The 22,075-nt window shown below is 37.4% G+C and overlaps 1 protein-coding gene across 1 annotated transcript in view; it reads right to left on the reverse strand.

Moving 5' to 3' along the window:
- Positions 1-22,075, reverse strand: part of IPO5 (importin 5) — a 44,962-nt gene that overhangs the window by 10,263 nt on the left and 12,624 nt on the right. Inside the window, exons 6-21 of the mRNA XM_055801959.1 lie at positions 21,842-21,946; positions 18,369-18,491; positions 18,161-18,281; positions 14,602-14,689; positions 11,430-11,536; positions 8,933-9,057; positions 8,755-8,844; positions 8,488-8,661; positions 8,041-8,259; positions 6,725-6,808; positions 5,787-5,919; positions 5,567-5,688; positions 4,960-5,056; positions 4,293-4,465; positions 3,759-3,870; positions 3,114-3,169 (exon numbers count right to left, since the gene is read on the reverse strand). Coding sequence (XP_055657934.1) covers positions 3,114-3,169; positions 3,759-3,870; positions 4,293-4,465; positions 4,960-5,056; positions 5,567-5,688; positions 5,787-5,919; positions 6,725-6,808; positions 8,041-8,259; positions 8,488-8,661; positions 8,755-8,844; positions 8,933-9,057; positions 11,430-11,536; positions 14,602-14,689; positions 18,161-18,281; positions 18,369-18,491; positions 21,842-21,946 — 1,929 coding nt within the window. The remainder of the gene's footprint in view (positions 1-3,113; positions 3,170-3,758; positions 3,871-4,292; positions 4,466-4,959; positions 5,057-5,566; positions 5,689-5,786; positions 5,920-6,724; positions 6,809-8,040; positions 8,260-8,487; positions 8,662-8,754; positions 8,845-8,932; positions 9,058-11,429; positions 11,537-14,601; positions 14,690-18,160; positions 18,282-18,368; positions 18,492-21,841; positions 21,947-22,075) is intronic.

Consider the following 22,075-nt stretch of genomic DNA (forward strand, 5'->3'; position numbering starts at 1 on the left):
AGCCTGTCTTCGTAGGAGAGGTGCTCCAGTCCTCTGATCATTTTTGTGGCCCTCGTCAAATGGGTCCATGTCTTTCTTGTACTGGGGACCCCAGAGCTGGATGCTCAGGTGGGGTCTCACAAGAGCAGAGAGGGGGAATCACCTCCTCCACCTGCTGGCCACGCTTCTTTTGATGCAGCCCAGGATACAATTTGCTTTTTGAGCTGTGAGCACACATTGCCAGCTTATGTGCAATTCTTTCATCCACCAGTATCCACGAGTTCTTCTCCACAGGGCTGCTCTCAATTCATTTGTCCTCCGGTCTTTACTGATACTGGGAACTGCCCCACCTCTCAAGCCTGTCCAGGTCCCTCTGGATGGCATCCCTTCCCTCAAGTGCATCAGCTGCACCACTCAGCTTGGTGTCATCTGCAAACTTGCTGAGGGGGCACTCAGTTTTACTACTATGTCATTAATAAAGATATTAAACAGCACTGGTCCCAATACACACCCAAGGGACACCCCTTGTTACTGATCTCCATTTGGATATTGAACCACTGAATGCAACTCTCTGGACACAGCCAGCCTGCCAATTCCTTATCCACAAAGTAATCCATCCATCAAATCCATCTCTCTCCAATTTAGTGACAAAGATGTTTTGTGGGACCATGTCCAAGGCCTTACAGAAGTCAAGACAGATGGCATCAGTTCATCTTCCTTAATCCAACACAGTCACCCCATCACAGAAGCCACTAGATTAGTCAGGCATTATTTGCCCACTGTGAAGCCACATTAGCTGTCTCTAATCAGCTCTCTGTCTTCCGTGTGCCTTGACATAGCTTCCAGGAAAATCTGTTCCATGGCAGGGAAAAATCTTACTGGGCACAGAGTGAGACTGGTTGGTAGCTCCCAGGGTCCTCCTTTTTATCTTTCTTAAAAATGCGTGTTGATTGGTAGCAGTCAATTGCCTAAGACTTGAAGGTTTGTTTCAGGGACAGAAAATTTTACCAAGACACAGTGTCTTGCACAGATTTACTGCTTCAATGGATTCCCTTTTCAGAGGGCCCTTTTCCTCTTCTGTACCTGACAGATACTGTAACAAGCCTGCATTGAAAAGTAAATGGACAACTGTCTTTGTGACAGAAGGTTGTGGCAAAAACATAAGGAATATTAAACCTCTCCTCTTATCACTTAACTTCATTTTTCACCTTGCCCAGTTAATTCATGAAACTGATGAAGTAAAGATCCTTAGCTCAGATCCAGCTATAAACTGATGTTATATCTGCAAGTGAGGATTGCTCCCTGGACAAGCTTGTGTTGTGAAAACGCTTTAACCTTGTTTTAAAGCAAGTTCTCTTCTACTCCCTTAATCAGTTGATACTTTAACAGGCCGGGAAAACAGAATACAGCTAGTTTCTGGTCCCTATTGAGAAATTAGCAAGTATTTCTCACACAACAGGCAGCTTCCCACAACTGGATATTTAAACCTTCCCTGGTTAGACAAGTTCTGCATTATCAAGGCACAATTCAAGCAGTAACTCTGGAACATACACACAAATGAAAACAGAGGTAGAGAACTGCTGCAGGACACCACAAGGTCCACCTGGCCTAGTACTGTCTGGTTACTGATGCTCAGGGGAATAGCATAACACTTGCTTAGTGTATGCCTTCTCCTACCCTCTATCAAATCAGCAGTTTAGTTACTGCCTAAGCTAGGGCTGTATCTGGGTATCTTACTGAAACTACTGTTTGAATATCTTCCATTACTTTTGTCCTCTATATTTCTGCTGCCTTGAGGTAAGGGCTACAATGAATATATCCTGGGAACAAAAGTGTATATCCAAATGTTACTCATTACCATATGTTAATTCTGTCCATATGGCACGTAACATTCTGGTCCCACTCCTACTTTCACAGGGTAATGCAGAAAAGTCTTCCTTGCGGTCTTTAGAAAAACATATCAGCAAGGTCAAGTATAAATTAAAGCATTTTTTAAAATGCCTTGCAACTCTGTTGCAGAATATGGATTCAGCTTTTCTGAAACTGCTAGCATTTTCTCTCATTATCAGCATAGAGTGACACATAAGAAAAAAAGATATCAAACTGCCTAACTCACCATCTACCAGAATGAACAGTAAACATTGCAAATAAGAAAGGGAGAAAAATCAGGAAAGGCTCTTGGCTCAGAACTGAAGTTCTGTTATTTTTTGATCCCAAGCAATATGTAGGTGCCAGAAATCTATCCTTTTGAACGGGCTTAATGTTCGAAAAGGAAAGGGGCTCAAGAACTGCATGGTCATTTAAGGAAGTATTTACATATGGGTGCATGGTCTGTTAAGATATATTCTGGAGTCTGTATAGAAAGTTAAACTCATGTAAACAAGCTTCACAATTCAACTTTACATAGTTCAGGTGTGAAGCTTGAGGCAAAAAAATTCCCTAGTCCTTAAATTTACAGAGTATCCTTTACGCCTCATGTTTTAAACAACAGTGATTTATTGTTCTTTATTACTCTCTCCATAGCAATATTGATTTAATAGAACTGTATCTCTTCCATAGTCATCTCCACTTCAAACTAAGAAGTCAGTCCAGTATCTTAGTAGATAAGCAGTCACTTTAGTGTTCTCTCCTAAGCAAACACATTATACGGCAGCTATTCGCCCTGGTGTTCTCTTTTGAAACTACTTTAGGTCTATTCTTTCTGAGACAAGCTCCTGACCTGACACGTCAGAGATCTACGTATCAGAGGTATGTTCAAATTTAAAAGCCACTTAGGTCATAAGGCACAAAGGAAAAGCAAGTCAGCAGGGCAAAGCCTTAGACTATCACTGATACAGCATCTGATGGCACGCTATTTAAAGTCATCTGAGAGTTGTTTGAGAGGATGAAAATGAAGAGCTATATCCTAAACTACTTCTTCCAGTATACTGAACAAGGAAACCTTTTGTATTTTTTAATTCATACATGTAGCGCGATCCGTTTCTTACTGGAAGTTTTCAAGGAATATGGTAACAGAACATTCTTCCAGGAAGAAATAAGATGCGCTGTGCTTTAACCGAGTAGCACAGCATATCCGTTTAATGTATTTCCATCCTGGTGTTTTATGAGTGGAAAAACTCCCCAAACCAACTTACTTCATCTTGTAATGACTCCTCAACTTGTTCATCGTAGTCTTCATCTTGTCTTTTCACTAAATTAAGAAACAGATATTAAACCATTACATTTCCACAAGTGCCTAAGAACTCTGCAAAGGGAAAAAATGATGTAGAAAAATCTAGAAGGTAGGAAACAGTAGCTGAAAAAGCAACAGGGATTTTCTGTCTTTAAGAAGTTTCAAAGAGCTTTCACAGAAAAACGAGTATAGCGAGACAGCTCAGTTTAAGAATGTGTAAAAGCACACAAAATAGAAATAAACACACCAGCTTGTCCACAAGGACAAGAAAAGTGCATAGAAATAAGTAACTACCATTGCTTTAACAAAACTGCAAAGACTTCACATTAAAAAAACCCACAGAAACGACATCATAGACATGTGCATTGCCTTCAAGTCAATCTGTCCATCAGCTTTTGATTAAACTGCAGTATTTCTGCAAATGATACCACCTTCATCCTCCCAGAGCTTACAAATATAATTAATGGAATCTGTTGTTTTAAAGCCCAATTACCTTACATAAATATACAAATAAAAGAAATCTGAGCTAAGGGTTCAGAAATTATTAGGAATTCTGCTTTAAAGGATAGCCATTATCACATGTTAACAGGAATTTGTGTTAACTTACCTTGTCTTAATTCTTGATTTTTAAAGTGCTCTTCTAGTTTTCCTTTCAATATTCCTCCAAGTTCTTCAAAGTGTTCATTGTTAAGGCATCCATCTCCCATCACCTCAATGCACTAGTGAAATAAAATCATCAGTCTTTCCAGCTTTAAGCTACATGAGCAATCTCAGATCTAAGCACACAGAGAACATTAATACATGCTCTGCTTTATGTCATCACTAGCAGAAATAATAGTAATAGAACATTCATATTGTAATCAATGCTCTAATTATAAAAGTAAGGTATTTCAGTGGGGTGAAGTTAAAACGAACAAATCTGATAATTATTTTAGGTTAATACCTTGGTATTTTAGTTCTTGCAAAAAAAGCACACCTAAGTTTTTCCAATCAGCTACAACATTTACAGTCGAACCAAAGTTCATGTAGAGGAAGCCTTGCATTTCTTACAGCCATTTAAATGAACATCAGCCACGCATCCTTCCTTACTGTAAAAAGCTATGAACAGTAACACCACAAAATTTGAAAGGAAGAAAGTTACCTTTGCAAAAGAATGCATTATTTCTGACAGAACATCTGAATCTGGTTCTGTTCCAATGGCTTTGATGAGCGCATCACACATGAAGTGCCACATCTGTGTGAGGTATTCTGGCCCACGAACTCTAGCACATTCCAGAAGGAGGGGCATCGACTCTGCGGCTGCCACTCGAACGCGTTTCATTATTAAGGAAATAAAACAACTCAGGCCAACATAAAGTGCTTAGAATTTAAGCACCAACCACCATAATGAAGCTATCAATTTTCTAGCTGTAATTGATTATTTTTTATTACAGTCCAGTGCATTTGATTTCTTAATTAGATACAGATCAAGATCATAGTAAAAGTAAACTGTTTGCTACTTAAAAGTTTTTAGAAGCCTGTTTCAGGCCATGATGGAAAAGCTATTCAAGTTCTCCTTCACACTGTTGGCACAAACATCACTTTCTCTACTGTCTGCTTTCAACATTATAGACACGCTTATTTAAAAAGAAACTAGGGGAGAAAGTGGGATACATTGCCTAAAACAACGTCCTCAGAAACAATTTCTGCTGTAAAGCAACAGAATATTTTAACACTAACACTTTCAATTCATCTAGGAAAACAGTAAGCATGACTGATTCTTCCAAAGCAAGCTTCCATTTTCACAGTACAATTTGTTAATAGGATATCATCGTGGAAATAGAACTTCAGCAAGGGAACCATCAGCTTTACAACTTGCTCTGTGTATTCCACAAATCCTTCTTTTAGCTCTTTTGCATAGCAAACCTGAAAAACAAAGCACAGAAGTGCCACCTCTAAGGGAAAATACCATTACTGACACTTTTTGACTGTGTAATGGTGAGAAAGATTGTTAAAAGTTTAAGTTCTTAAAATTTACTTAAAAACCCATGCAATAATCCATTTACGTACCCCCTCCACTGTGGTATTTTACGAAACCCTGACAGCAGCGCCAGTTCTCACTCTTAGTACATAAGTGTACTTTTCAAACTGAATTCAGAAACATCAGTATTTGCAAAAAGGAACTACTCCAACATCTCAAATTCCTTAGAAGTTTTGCCAACTAAGGAAAATTATCTGTTATTGAAGCTCCAAACTAAAATTATTTTTAATCAAGTAAGCCACACATCACAAACTGTCTGAAATCCAAACTTAACATTATCACTCAAAGAAAACCAGAACTATTTCATTTGATGAAACAAAGAATATTTTCATTACAGATTTTGGCTTCAGACTCAATTGTCCAGCAATACATAGATACTAAAATTGTCATCTTACCAGCATCTGGCATGCAGTTGCTTTTTCTTCAAGGCCTGCAGTTTTAATTCCAAAACTCTGCTGATCTCCTAGGTTTACAAATTCCCACCCATCATCATCACTCATATTCTCCATATCTTGTGCTGTTATACAGAGGGGAAGAAAAATAAAATAAATCTAGAAGTGCTACAAAATCATTTATTTCAGCACTTTTTCAAGCAAAATTTTATCTTTAACCTACTGTCTAAGAGAGCCACTTCAGGTTTAATAGACGCAGTCTTCATTAAAGGCCCCATGACAACTGGAAGGTACTGCTGAAATTCCTTTCCAAGAATTTTACACATTCTGGCCCATGCTGAGATCATGTAAGAAATCTATAAAGAGAATAGTGTCAGAATTTTCATGTCCCACATTTCATTTTAATGCATACTTAAAAGGAAAGCATAAAGGAAGAATATTATACAATAGGACTTTTAAGAAGCATTTGTCAGCAGCGCATAGAACTTATTTCAAAGAGAACTCATCCAATATACAATCCATATAAAAATGCATCTTCAAAAGACTCATCCCAAGTCTTTATTTGTAGCAACACATTGACAGTACCTCTGATCACAGCTGCTATACATGTAAAAATGTGACAGTATAAGATGTGCTTGTAATGCAATCATGGCTATCTTGAAAAATAACTTCTTTCTGAAACAAATAATTCCTTGAATTTAAATGATACTACTGAGCCGCGTTCCTGAAAATAGCAAACAGAGCAAAAGAGTGCAGTACTGTATTTTCAGAGGAGTGATTGTTTTCAGATGCACAAGTCAAAATAGCTCTCCGCTCATTAGAACAGCTGTCTAACAAGTCTTGTTGAACTATTTATAAGAAGGTGACAGCAAGGGAATAGGTCATAGAATGCCAAACAAAGTAGGTACTAATAGACAAGAAACGATTACCCACATGCTGAAATTTCTTCAGCAAATGTAAGTCCTGGAAGTATCATTTCCTAAACACACTTGTGTGAAAGATACTAAGGTCATCTTAGGACAATGAATCTCCGTTTTTGTGAGACATGCTGAACAATTAGTCTGATGGTGTAATTTCATGGGGGGCGGGGCAGAAACATCATCTGTACAAAAACCTTTTTAAATACTAACCAACAAACTATGCACTATAATTTTAACATACCTGTGGATCATCATCTTCTAGATCACTGAAGTCTGTCTGTGTCTTCAATAACAGCTGCATTACATCTGATGCATCCTGCATAAACTAGAAACAGGAAAAAACCTACATGTTTTTAAAGGCAAATTAAAAGGATTCTTTTCAGAGACTTAAATGGTCACTGAAATTGTTTGGTGTTAAGTCTAACACACTATCAAGACACAAGCTAAAGCTGGAAATAGACTGAAATGCAGATAAAAGTGAAAGCACGGGTTCTTTTTCTGGAAGCATCACCAAGTCATTCTGGTGTTAAGTTTCACTGTACCTCTGTTCATACACTTGAAAGCAGAGGACTATTTAAATAAAACACTACATAAATAAATACTAATACAAAAAATATCTGACAATTTTAACTTCCTTAGATATCCTCCTTACTACTGTGACTACTTTATGGAACCGGGATAAAAGCTGACAGCATGAGCTACTTAACTCATGAGTTCATAACGTTTTAGGTCACATCAGATGCCTCAATGACGTTACACCTACTTCTTTTCACTCCCCATGTTCCCCACAGTCCTCAAAGTAATTTATTAAACATTAGTTATGTTTAACATCTGTTTAAAATTTAGTTGCATGAGTGGCAAGTTTACTGGTCGTCCTAAGTTGAAGGAAAGGGATGGTAATTTTGGAGGGGGGCTGTTAGTATTTTTGTACCACATACATCACGTTATTTTACTTTGAAGTGTGACTTTGTTTTCCTCACTCAATAAAATGAAAGTCTGTAAACCGTAACGTGAACTTGCTATCAGAACATCACTTAAAGACTCATATAGTCATTCACAGTTGTTTCTTGGTACCTTTACAGAGAGATGTTTTAACTAACTTATCTAAACAAATCTCCTACCAAATACATCAAGCCTCATGACAAACAAGTACATCAAGTGTTATTACAAGCACATTTAAACTTTCTTCAGGCATCCACATACAAAAGTTATGTTGTTTCCTTTGAACTACATACATTTTACCTGCCATTCTGACACTGCCTAAATTGGATGCTCCAGTATTTCTCTCAAGGCAGAAAAACCCAAACAAAGAAAAAATTATTCCTTTCAACATTGTTCAGTGTGACAAGAATAACTTAAGCTGTAATATTTTCGTCAGATTCTATTGTAAATCTAAACAGCAAGATAGCCACCTTAGAAATAAAAACAGGAAGACAAGCACAGAAATCAGCAACAGCTATGTGTTTAACAAGTGAATATATTAATTCAATGTTAACACCGCAATAAACAAAGGCATTTTAAAATACATTTAGACCGTTAGATAAGATCTCAGCTTACCTTTTCTTTACCAACAGCAAGACCAATTAGGCTGATGCATTCAATAGTCTTTCCTCGTAAAAGTCTTAATTCCTTCTGAACTGCATTCTCCACAATGTGTTTTAAAGAGGGCATAAATAAATCATAGTAGGGAACAAACTTCTCCTCTGCTGTATCTGCAACTGATGCAATTGAAGTCACAACTTGCTCCAAAACTAGCTTAGTGCCTTTCTGTATCAACTTGGAAAGAAGAAGAATAAAGTGTTATATTTCTAAAGCACATTATTTTATTTAAAAGCATGGCAAATGTAAAAATCTGTTTTTGTATTTATCCTAATTCTTGCCGATTTAGACCAGTATCAGCAGATATGTATACTGGCTTATTTCAGAGATCTTAGTTCAGCTATACCTGTTCTGCATATGTGACAAGGTTACCCTCCATGAAACAGTTTGTTCAGTATATTATACCTCTTGTAATTTTATCACCATAGTGGAATGAAGATGCTTCACTAGATTATCCAAATATGGAATAAGCAGTGACTTGGGACAATCTTCAGTGAAGTTTATGAGTGCTGCAGCTGCATGGGCCTGAACACGCTGGTTGCCTTGATCCTCCATGGTTTGCAGAAGAGCTGCTATCACCTGAAAAAAGAAATGTTTATTTTCAGAAGAAAAATTTTCTGAAGGTGACATAGTTTTATAATTAATTTTCTTTTTTACTATTCTACTACTTGCCTTCTCATGAAATTTCTTTTGAAAACCCGGTGCAAAGTCAGTTGCCATTTGTCCGATAGCATTACAAGCAGCGTATCTCACTCTTGGATGCTGAAAAAGTTATTTCCCTCAAATAGTTAACAAGTCATGGCAGCAGAAATGAAAATAATTTTGAAATAACTAACAGAATTATACTCACAGGATCCTGAAGGAATAGCAAAACAAAATTAACTATCTCATTTAAAATTCCCTCCATCTGTTGGTGGCAACCTTCTCCAATGGCTGAGAGTGCCATCAAGCCAGCATGCCTGTATTTCCAGTCAGCTACAGAAGAGTAAAAATGAAAATAATATGTAATTCATTTTGGAAGCTAAAAAGCACTGCAAAGAGAAATCACCTTTTGGGGGTGGGGGCAGGAGAAGGAAGAGTGACAAATAGGAGAGGGAAAGTAAATTTATGCATCTACTTGATTTGTTAAATACTTTCTACTTTTCCTTATACGAACTTCTAGAGATGCACAAAAATTTAAGTACCCAATCCACGCCAAATCCAGACCTAGAGAAAAGAATTCTTCACTGCTGATACAACTACGTACATAGTACTAATACCTGGCAACTGCATTTTAATTAAATGAGCTAACCAGGGAAACATCAGGACAGTATTTCTTTTTCCCTGTTCCCCCTTTCCTTTTTTTTTTTCCAATGGTACCAAAACAGCCTATACCTTTAGGTCAGGGGCAGAAAAACATCTAGTGAATCAAACAATATCTAAATTTAAAACAACTCCATAAGCAGTACTGAACTTTTCAGCAGTCTCCCCAAGACTGTTTAAGAACAGTAACATTCCATTTAGGGATGTAAGGCTTTCCTCGCCAAGTCTTATTAGCCCATTCTCAGGCTAGTGGGTATTCTTGAAATGGATCTTTCATGCTCTTCTCCTTTTTCTGTAGGCAAGGGAAACATATAAGAAACTCCAATTTATTTTAATTTTTAATTATTTTTTTTTCCAAAATCTTTCTCTGTGCTAGAAACCATGGGGATTACAGAAAAGAAACCCAGAAGAACAAACAGGTTTATCAAGCAACCTGTGGGAAAGGCATGTAACAGAACTTCTTTCCCAAAATAATGCAACATTTCATTATTGGTAGGTAATGCATTACGTTCTTGGAATGAAGAACACTGAAGTTCAGAGCACTGGAATCCTGACACTCAAGCTTCTGTCTGATCAGGATGAGATGAAATATTATCTTCACAGAAGGTACAGTGAAGAAGCAGTTTATTTTGCACTGTTTAAGTTCATTGCACGTTCCTAGTTAAGCCTGCACCTCTTATTACTCTCATTGTACTACTATTAGCACGCATTCCAGACTTGAAATTAATGATTCTACAAAATGAAACACAATCATGTTTGGACCATCTGATACCTAATCAAAACCCAGTAGTTTTAAATTATTATTTCAGTAAATATTTGTGAGAAAAGCAGAAAGGCTGGGAGAACGGAAAGCTTGATTTCTGAGAGAACTGATGATGTTTTAATCTAAATGTCTTCATCCTTCCTCCTAATTCCCGACCAGTGAGAGCCTCTGAACCAAACATTTTCTATTGCATTTCCCTTTCCCAAAGAGTACTAACAGTTATGGAAAGCTCTGACCCAGCAGAAAGAAAGCATCAGGCATCAACTGCACGACTTCTCCCCTTCTCAGGAGTCAGGTCTTCAGCCATCAGCCTTCACACCTTTCTGTGGGTACTACAAAACTAGGCATTAGCTAGCCTTGGAGCTTTTAACACTGGAAGAGTCAAGTTAATCTGCTTCCTTAATAAAACTTACTTTACAAAAAAACACCATTCCAAATAGACTCTGTAAGTGTCCAGACTTTGCAGGTGGTCCTATGTTCCATATCCAATACTGGAACAGCCTTTTTTGGACTGGGTTTTAAATCACAAAGCAGGAAAAGTACCCAGAACTTTTGCATTTTCTTCTACTTCAAGAGCTCAAAGCACAGGTCAAGTGAAAGTACACACAACACACAATATTTTTTAAAATGATTGCCTGAGCAAGCACTACAGGTATTTTAAGAGGAAAAGCAGCATACAAAGCAACTGATAAGAATATATGGAACCACCTCATGAAACAACTATTAAAACCAGCATACCAAAAGACAGCCAGCCTGCCATACACTTGTATATTTTGGTCCACCAAATTACAGGGGGAATAAAGAACAAATTTTACTTTAAACTGTAATATATTAAAATTTAATTTAAATGCAGCACTTCTGAAGAAGAAAAAAAATTGAGCTACAGAACAACAGGTGGCAGTTTAGGCACACTTAAGGTACTGTGAGGCACTGTATACTGAGTTACAGAGAATATTCTAAAGTAAAAAAAAAAAGTCTCCCCTTATTTATATGTAATTTAGACTGTGAGTTTAAAAAAAAAAGTACTGTTTTGGTTTTGACATGTCTGTTCAGCTGTCCATGTTCCAGAAAAATGTTGTAATGCACTGTACACAAGTTTAATACATCACTGTCTAAGAAAGACACAAACTTCCAAGTTCACAGCATTTACAGTTTTTGCCACTGAAATCAAACATGGAAGTGTATACAAATATATCAAGTAGCTAAACATGAAGATTTAGGAGGCATCAAAGTTCATGGAAAAGACAGAATTGTAAAAAAAAACCAAACCACCATTACTTACGATTCTGAAGCATTTGCATAATATGTTCTTTAATCATAGGTAAAACAAGTTTTCCTCCAAGGCCACATGCCATCCTGTCCAGTGCACTCTCACCAGCAACTGCATTGCTAAATATCAATTACAGAAATATCAGTGGTTTGATATCTACAATAAAACGAAGAGTCCAACAGGGCACAGAAGGGCCCTTTCCTGCAGTTCTAGTCTTCAAACTTTTGCCCTCTGAATACATGAGCCTCCATAAGTACATAAAGCATACCCAAACCTAAAAGCACAAGCAACAGTCACAACGCAGTTATTTACCCCCACCTCAACGTTTACTATCTGTAGCCCATTGATTAAGTCTAGTACAAAAGAAACTTGGGCCTTACTAGCACTGAAGGTATAAGACTGAATTTCGCAATAACTACGCATATCTAGAAAGCTGAAATTAAATTTGCAATGAAATAAGCAATAACACTGGCCATCATCTTTTTGTCATGAGAACACAAACCAGTTCAGACTTGCTATGAATCTGGTGAACCAGCAGAGTTCAAGCTCTGGCACATAAGAGACCTTTCTTGCACAGCTGCAGTAGCAGTACTCTAGTAGCATGTTCTCTGCCAATGACTCAGGCAGAAAACATTCAGCCCAGGTGAGGAATTTGCGACTCTCAGCCAGTTCCAGAACTGACAATAGCCAAACATTGTCTGTGTAAAGTGACCTGTTCCACCCGATAGAATTATTCCCTACAGAAAAGAGCAAGGAAGTTTCCAGGACAGAGATAACTACTAGCACTGAAATAACTCAAGGTTATTACAGTCCATCCTAGACACCCATGCTGATGGAAGAGCTGAGTAATGGTTCAGAAAGGGACAAATCTCCCTCTTGAACTTTCAAGTGTCAGTCAGTTATGTCCCCAAGTCTCATTACAAACCATAAACAGTCTAGAAACTCACATGCCATGAACAAAGGCATCTCTACAAAGATATTGACAATATAGTATTTGTTCTTTAGATTAGTCAGGTTCAAATAAAGACACATCACCAGCAGGACAACAGAGCATGGGCACACAGGCTTAGATTGCAGCAAACCTACTAAAGTTAATGGCAACTTTCATCTGAAATTACATTCTTTGAGTTCTTTCCTCCCACCATTAATTCATACATTCAGCTTGAGGAAATAAAGATAGTTTATCTTAGAAAAATGACCACACACTTCTGCAATGTTTGCAAGGCTTTTGCCAGGAAAAGAGGAAGTTGGATTAACCTTTTCCTCCTTTTGAATTTCACTGTTCTCTGAAATTAGAGCAACAAAAAACTGGAAATGCTAAAATATTCCCTGCTGCTTTTGTGTAGGCTGACTCACATCCCCCTTAGTCAGATCCAAACACACCCTAACGTGGCAACAGCCTGATGATGATTAGCCTGTTTCTTAGATTGCAGAGAAATTCTAGTCTTCTTACAAAGCTACAAAGACTCAAGCACCAGAAGAGGTTAGCATGCACATCAGCTAATCAGCAACTCTCCACAAAGGTGAACTTCAGTGGTGGGCAACAGAGTAATATGAGTAAACCTGCCAAAATAAAAAAAACTAACACCACACACAGAGTCACGAAGAGACTAGCTGATATCCAATGTCTAAGCCTCAAGCTTTCTTCTTACTTTGAGGGCCAAAGGAGCTATGTTTCTCCTTTGGGCTAAGTTGCTGAGCATAACTTGTTTTCTGATCTTTGCTCGCTCTACTTCAACTTGTAATAAAAAAAAGACCTTTTTCACTCAAAAATTCATACACAGCTAATGCATTTAGAAGAACAAAGTTACTCTGCTGACAATAAAGAGATACTGGCATGCCTCAAGTGGATGATTCAGAGTACTTACTAAACTGCCTAAAGCAGCCCATCTGAATAAAATTCCACACCCTGAAAGGCTTTATGAGGATCTGAACTTAATAGACTACTTCCCCTTGAAATTTGTCTGAATGAAGAGATCCAAATACTTGACAAACCTGAAGGCAGTGGTGCCTGACAGTTCTAACTGTATGGCAAAATTTCAAAGCTGAGGAAACAGAACAGGTTAAAAGGATCTGGTCTACCATGTGAGAGGGGGAAGAAAGGACAGCTTACTTTCAATTCCATAATCAAGGGGAACAAGAAGTATTCCAAATCAAGCAGAGATTAAACAGGTTCTTCCATAAATTCCTGTGCATCAGTTTTGCAAGTGTCTTTACATGTCTGATACCTAGTAGAAGTTGCTATAAATTTCAGTGGTAAATCAACATTGCTTATCTTCCTATGAAGATCTCAAAGTATTCTGTGACAAATTGTTTCAAAACTCTAATTACATCTGAGTCTCAAAGGTGATGCCAGATGTGGCAAAAAGATGTCTAGACATCCATGTCTTTACAGAAGTGTGGCAATAGTTATCTGCCACCTTCTGCTTCATTCTAGCTGTATTTGGACAAGAGCAGATGTAACAGGATGCTGTAGACAAACCACTGTTATTCTAGTGAAAAGTTGGAGCAAGCTACAAAGCATGCAGGAATAAGCAATTTAGAAAGACTGGACATCTTTAGTAGATCTTTCTCACCTAAGACACAACAAGATAGTGTTAGCCATACCAAAGGATTTAAAATAATAGCAAAATCGTAGTATTTTTGAGCCAGATGAAATCCAGCAAGAAATTCCATTATGTATTCTGATGTCCCTTCTAAGGTAGGCAGTTTTTTTCTTTAACACCACCTTTTCAAGGGTACAGGAAAATAGGAAGAGATTGGTTGCAGATGATGAAACAGGTCAGTATCCTTCAGCTTTGGTTCTAGCTAATATCAGGGTAAGCCCTCAATTTAAGGTGTTAGGAAGCACTGACTTTGAACTGAGTAACATGAATGACAGATGAAACAGAAGTTTGCAAAGTTTACAGTGCAAAACAGCAGACATGCATCTTGTAGAAGTAAGCTACAGCGATACACAAATATGGAAAGAATTTACCTACTTGCTAATCAGTTCCTAAATAACCCACATATAAACTGTCTAAGAACACTCATACATACTGCTCATGACCAAGGGAACAAAACTAGAAGACTTACCTGAGCAAAGAAAAAGTAATGCACTGCAGTCATTTGCATCCTGCACTTAAAATCTGCCTTTAGCCACACAGTCCCGATAATATATTGAAACAACTAGTTTTATAATTACCTGTCAAAATCATCATCTTCAAGCTCATCTGCATTTGCCCAATCTTCATCTTCTTCCAAGTCAACCATCATTGCTAACATCTGAGGAACTGAAAAAAAAAAATTTCAACTCAGGTTGCTTTCTTAAAATAGATTCTTAAATAACAAGCATAAATTTCAAGTTCTTTCCTTTAAAAAAATCATTGAAGAAACATAACTTCTTCCAGTATCAGATAGTCAAGTCTGTCGAACTGCATCAGCCAATAATTCAGAGTAAGTTCTCAGAAAAGTATTTTCAGAACATTCAAATTGAGACTGAAAACACAGTTGAGTATTTCTTACCAAAACTAACAGCATAAAGCAAATTTCTTGTTAAATCATAAAAATTATGGAAAGTAAATTCCCTAAAAAAGTCTAAGTTCCTTGAAAGAGTTCAAAATAGTATTATATGCCTTAAGAAGTCAGACGTACTTAATTCTTTTTGCTGAAACTGACACCATCCTTTGAACATTTACTGATGAAAAAGACTATTCATTATGGAAGACTACTATTCAACCCTTAGTTTTACTAACGTGATAAATTTTGTTAACTACCTGTACAGTGGTCACTTAGCATAAAGCTTTACTTTTACAATAAGATAATGGTTCAGAACTTGAGGATTTTCCCCACTTAATGTAAATTTTTGTTTTGTATCATTAAAACATCTTGCATGTTTCCTACTTCTACATCTGTAGATCGATTCTGTCTGTTTTTCTCAGTATAAGTCTTTAAAGACTATTACACAATCTTTATCATAACATTCGACTGTTATGCAATAAACATCACCTACTCTTCTGAGTTGTTCTCACAGGAGGAAGGAGTGCAGCAATTTGTCTATTGTAAGTCTGCCTGTTCCTGTGCACTTCAGAAGCCCAAGGGGTGAAAAGTATACCTTGCACTTTCAGAGCAAAATAAGGAGCTCTTAAGTATTGTTTGTGTTACACCAACCACTCAGAGCAGTTGTTTGAATTCAACATCATGTATGCAAAAAAGCTTCACTTTGCCCTCAAGACAAAAGTTCTCAGTCAAATACGCAACCTTTAAGACCCTTCTTAGGACAGTCCACCACATATGGTGAAGACAGGCATCATAGTTAACTGTCCTTTACAGTACCTATGACAGAAGCACAACCCTACGCAAACTGATCTCACCATACGTCTGGACAGATGAGAAACTTCTGGTGAGCTGATGACAGAAGAAAATGTTGCTCACTGACAACACTGTGGGGCAAGTATCAAGAAAAGACCAAATTATGGATTGATTTGCTTGATATAGCCACGTATCTTCAGCCAGAGATTATACCATGGTTGCAAAAACCTTCACAGTGCTTTTATATACATATCAAGATAACTTAATCCACGCTATGAACTCTCTAGCATGATGTCCACATGTCAGAATTCTGTATACTCACTAGTCACTGAAAAGAATTTCCTCAAAAAAAATACAATTACAGCCCAGAAGCTCTTCAGACACAGATACTCATAAGCACACAGGTGAAAATAATGTATCATCGCAGCTCTGAAATATGGAAGTCAACCATCATCTGTCACAAATGCTATGTGGTTCCAAAAACTGATGGCATAGCGTTCATTGCTACTAACAAATAAAGCTGAGAATAAACTGCCATGTAAAGCTGTCTGGCCAACATCATATCTAGAACCTGCAAAAGCCTGTGAACATGTTGTTTCTTATTGACATTTAATATGAATGTGGTTGCCAGTAAATATAGTTTCACAAAGATTTATTTTTTAAATACAGAGCTGTGCATTAAAGTTTCAACACTGTCCCAGAAAGCCCTCAAAATTCAATTATTGCCAATATATAGAGTATTTACAAACAAGTGAAGAATGAGCCCACTAAGCCTGCTTCTTTTCAGAGGCATGCCAGGACTCTCCATTTTCTGGCAACTGAGCAAAACTACAGCCAAAGATAGGCTGCAGCTCTTATTTCTAGGGGGAAAGCAATAAAACACTCTACTGTCTTGAACACTGAGCTCAGGGAGAGAAGTCTGAATCCAGATGGAATTTCTGAGCAGGTACTGGTACACAGGACACAGACTTACTTCTAAATCAGCATCATGTTCAGTAAAACCAGCATAAGATGACAGTTTTGCCTAAGACCCAGTTCTAGTTGTGAGGATCAAGCGATGTAGCAACTTTTTAGTGGAATGAAAACAGAAAGCCTTACAAACTAAGGCACAAAACCAAGACAAAAGCAATCCCTTTTGGCTACTTTTTTATCATTCTCTGAACATAACCCCTTTCCTAGCTCTGCAGAATAAATGTCTTTCATCTTAGTGATTCATTAATATTAACAGCAATTTTACAATGGGCTGCAAACCAAAGGTATTTCATCCTCATATGGTGCCTTATCTTAATACAGTATCTTAATACAAATATTTCATTCCTGAACAGCAACCAGCAACCCAATATAAAAGTAATACATTCTGAAGAGATATGAGGCACCTCACTATGCTGCCTGACCAGCAAAGAAGCTTGTGATGATTTGGGGACAGCAAGTGTCAAGCATTAATAGTCCCAACGAGCTATAGGATACAGTGAAAATGCAGCATTGTAAAAAATTTCAAATTTAAAAATAAATTCTAAAAGGATTTGTTCTTAAAAAAACTATTCTACAAGTAAACAAAACTTCAACTCCTAGTCAACAGTTGCAACATGTAAGCCAAATAGATCCAGAAGTTTTATAATTATTTTAGTGACATGTATATATGCAAATTTCCCCAGTCCATGCACACAAGTAAAGAAATTTGCCTTTTAACAGATTGCCTTTATGCAAGTTTCAGAAAAAAGTAAGGATCTAGGCAAATACAAGCGTGACAGGGAAGGAAAAGAATCCTTCCAAACAGCAGGCTACACTGCTGTGTCACTGCCCTGATCCACTCACAAAAAGGTTTTAAAAGCCAGAGAAATACCAGTGTGTACAGTATTGCTGCTGTGGATGTCCAGAAGACAGTTATTTTTAGTATCTCAAATAATAATGCATGATTTTAAAAGTGCCTTTCCAAAGAATGTACAATCTGCATGTTAAATAGACTAATTAGACTACCTCTAAGTATTTATATAAGCATCTGATTTTGAATTCACAGCTTTAACTCAACACTGAAGCTCAATATGCATGCTGAATTCCTTCAGTCTTCAGTTGCCAGCACCACAGAGTATCTGGCCTACATGTCAAACTTCAAACACAGAACTTCAGAACTAAACGCATCAATTTTTTTTTTCAGTACAAATTCCCAAAGCCAGCAGAAAAGCATCAAAGTAGCTTTTTCCTTGGGAACACCAAGAATCTACTGTATTTTTATTCAAACTGTTGGTGGCTGCATAAGCACAGATTAATTTATGCAGAGTCATAAAAAGAAGGGTTTTTTTCTCTAAGAAAACTCTATTCAGTGGCACTTAAAGTTATCAGCACCAGCAAACTGTGAGTTTGACATGGTTTTGTCACTGACCACCTGCAAAGTCAGTTTAACACTGTAAAGGGAGACAAACTGTTTCAACAAAGAAAATGAGTAAAGTACTTACTAGCTTGCGCAACAACGTTTGTATGCCTCCTCAGCATAGCAGCAGCAGTTTCTGACAAGGTCACGATTACTTCAAGCGCCAACTGACGCTGCATGTTACTCAGACTGGCATCTGCACACAGCTACAATCCAGAAGATTAGAGCAAACTGTTAGAAAAGAAGTTTTGAGGTGGGAAGAGTGATTTTTTTAAAAAAAATCCTAGCTTTACCTTCAGACTTAGTTGCAATGTAGGTTCTAAATGTGGTCGTAAATACTTGGGAACAGAATCTGCAATTTCTACAAGGGATTTCAGAACAGAGTCGTCATTTTGGTAGCAGGAATCATTTACAGCCTATGAAGATATAAGATGAAGATAAGTTAAATAAAAAAAAATACTATGAATGGGAGCGCTGTTACAGAAGTAATGTGATTAACCGTGTTCTGGTTTCTGAACAGTCTCGTTCAGCTTCAGTGGCTTAGTATTAGTAGCTAAAGTAGTTGAAGCCTTTAGGCTGCAAGAACTGATTTAGAGTAAACTTTTTGTTAAAACTAATGCTGCTAAGAAAGAACTAGCTGAAGCTGGCAAATACAAGTGGCATGAAGAATGACCAAGGAGACAATTCCGTGAGAATGAAGTAACTTCAGAACAAGGCCAGCCCAGCAACAGTGAAAACCAGTAAGAACTCAAAGAGACCACTGACCAGAATTAAGTGATTGGACTTGGGTATCTGGTGATGGGTGGTATAGGTATAATTGAGAGGCATGAACCAGGGTAGGGGTCCCTCTCCAGAGTCACCCAGCTCGAGCTGTAACCTGAGAACTAATAAAAAACTAACTGAAACCCTTAATTCAGACTTCGTATTTTCAGTGGGATCCTAGGGTCGCACCCCACTACAGCGGCCAGCGTGCATAAATCCATAACAACTACAAAGAGATAATATGCAGGGTCCAAAACTACAAGTTAGTTGTGGCTCGCAATCTTATCTATACATATATATGCATCATCATTTTTGACCATTATTAATTTAAATCTAACACACTAGACACTCAGAAAGAATTACAGTCATACATCAGAGGCACCAACATGCAAAACCACTGTTTTCACAAGTACAACTTCAAAACCCATTGTAAATGAAGAAAAACTCCTCTAAGTAACTGCCCAAAAGAAGGAAAATGAGCCTAACTCCTTTTTTCCCGTTACATGGGAACAGCTTCGAATAGCTTACACTTACAAACACCAGGAAACTCAAGATTAAATAATTTATTTTTTTCCAGACAACTCTGGAGAGCTACCAAATTAAAACAGACGTTTTAGCCTTCAGTCACAGAACACAGGAAAAAGAAATCAAGTTTTTCCCAGTATCTTTCCTAAGCAATAGCTACATTCTGAAAAGTAACTTAAATCTTACTTTTTACTGATAAGGTTGATACTCTAGTATCAAAAGAGCACACAGTTATTCAATGGTGTTAAAACTCCTCTACAAGTAGGACACAAAAACCCAAACCTCCAAATAAAAAATAGCCTTTAAACACACTTTTGGGGTTTTGAAAGGAATTTTCATTAGCAAAGTATCTGATGTCTTCCTAATGCAGAAAAAATTTCTAAAGTGAATAATTGGGGTTTTTTAATACTTAAGAATCCAACACTTTTGATAATGCCACTCAAACAGCCCACACTTTAAACACAGAAAAAGCATCTTCTAGTATGAGAAATATTTGGGGTTGGGAAGGAATCTGTCTTGGTTAAGGCCTCTTGGACTAACAGTTATCGATTGTCCTCCAATTCTGGCAAAGGATAATGTAATATTTACTGGAAAATTCTGTAAAACTCTGTATTTTATACCCATTGCAAATTTGACAGTTTATAAGGATGACTAGTTTTCTGAAGAAAGAAGTTCAAAGCGCACAGTGAGCCCTAAAAGGCAGAGGCACTCTTCTGTGTCTCTTTCGAACACCGTCAATGACAGCAGTCAGTTGAAGTTCCAGCTGCTTTTACCTCCACTGCAAGATATATCTCTTGGATAAAAGTTTCAACTATTAGTTCTGAAAGCTCAAATTCCAGCATAACCATCATAGATATTGTACTGAAAGGACTGAATTGCCAAGACAGTTTTATTTTTAGCTTTTTTACCATGCCAATATTTCAACAAAATGAACTTCAACAGCAACAGAAAAAGCATCCAACTGTCTCCAAAGGTCACTCACCACTATTCTAACACATCCCATCTCCTATTTATAAACTCAGATCTTCATATCCATCTTGTGTTACCACCGCCAGAAAATCTAGTCCTTCTCGCAGTAAGTACTTTACGAAGACAGATTTCATAGCATAGTTCTGTGCTCTAAGTTTGCAAAATAAAACTTGAAAATGCAAGCCCAGTGCATGTGTTTTTACAGCCTAAAACAGCAGCATTGAAACTTGTATCACACAAAGCAGGCTATTAGTCTTAAGTCTAAAAACAGCATACTATTTAATTGCCAAACATCAAGACGAATGGCATGCCCACCCCAAATCCTGCCTCACTCCCACTGGTACGCTACTCAGCAGCAAAGGTCCTCTCAGCCAGTTACAGTGTTTGAACAACACAACTGTTAACTGCCAAAGTCACAGACAGGGACTAACTACCAGATAGTAACCTCAGTATCAAAATACGTATCTTGTACACACCGGAGCCCATTTTCAAGTTCAGTTGATTTTAATACATTCCTCTCAGTTTTCATTTAAGATCAAGCATAATTCCATTGGTTGCAGAAGACAGTAAACTCTGCACTATTTTTCTTCAGCTTGTCACAAAGCACACACAGACAAGGTTTATAGCTTACACTGTCAACAGAAACCTGCTCTACCGACTGCAGCAAGTTGTCAGTCTTTAACCTAAATTTAGCCTAATTCAAAATCACCTACAGTTCATTATCACTCTTATCACAGGCACTTAGTTATTTCCATTTTTTCTTGATACAGAAAGGGAAATATACTGTGAAACTGTCGTCCTTCAGAACTCAAACCATTTCTGTCTCTGGTTCAGTTTACAATAGTCTTCCCCCCAAACATAAACAACCTTATATTAGAATTCCAACTTTTGCTCAAATTCATGCATCCTAAAAGAGATTTAATCCAGCCTCAGAAACTGCAAGAAGCTTAAAAATGCATTTTGTTTGGAAGTTCCTAAATTATCAAATAAAGACTATTTGTCCAGACTGCTGCTCTTTGAGAATCTTTATTCAGAATAATTCTACACCTTCCTCTAAACTGAAGATACCTTCCTCTAAACTGAAGAGATACAGGATATGATAGGTCAATGAATTTCCAAATTACTGATTACTTGAAATCTCAGGGTAGCCAATATTTAAAGTATATTTCAATATCATGATTGATCTAAAAGCTGTATGACTTGGAGTTAAATACCTTATGAAGAACTTCTGTTTATTTATCTAGGTAACACTGTATAAATTAATCAGCGCTGACAGCATTGAACTATTTTCCTCAAATCCCTGCCAATTAGCATGTGTTAACAAAATTCCTTCCCAGTTTCCACCGCATCTTGCTGGTGACTGATGGTTGCGCTAACTAAAATAAAGAGTTAATCCAAGTCTTGGCAAAACTTCATATGCTACACAAATTTGCAGACCAATAATTTACGTTCGGATACAGCCAATGCAGACAGCAATGCCACATTAAGTGTCACTTGGGTGGTTTCTTACCTGCAAGATTCCAGGTAACAAGTCTGCAAAATGTTTAAGAAGGGGAAGATTGTGCTCATTAGCCAGCACAAACGCAGCTGCAGCTCTAGCAGACAGAGTCTTGATCTAGAAGACAGGCAGGATTGGATAAATAAACATGAAGAACTGGTAAGGAAACATGCCTTTGTTTTCTTTTAACTTTTAAGCCTATTATGAGACTACATTTTGTATTATCATTTCCCTTTTACATTTTCC

Source organism: Falco peregrinus, chromosome 4, assembly GCF_023634155.1.
Source record: "Falco peregrinus isolate bFalPer1 chromosome 4, bFalPer1.pri, whole genome shotgun sequence".
NCBI classification, from domain to species: domain Eukaryota; kingdom Metazoa; phylum Chordata; class Aves; order Falconiformes; family Falconidae; genus Falco; species Falco peregrinus.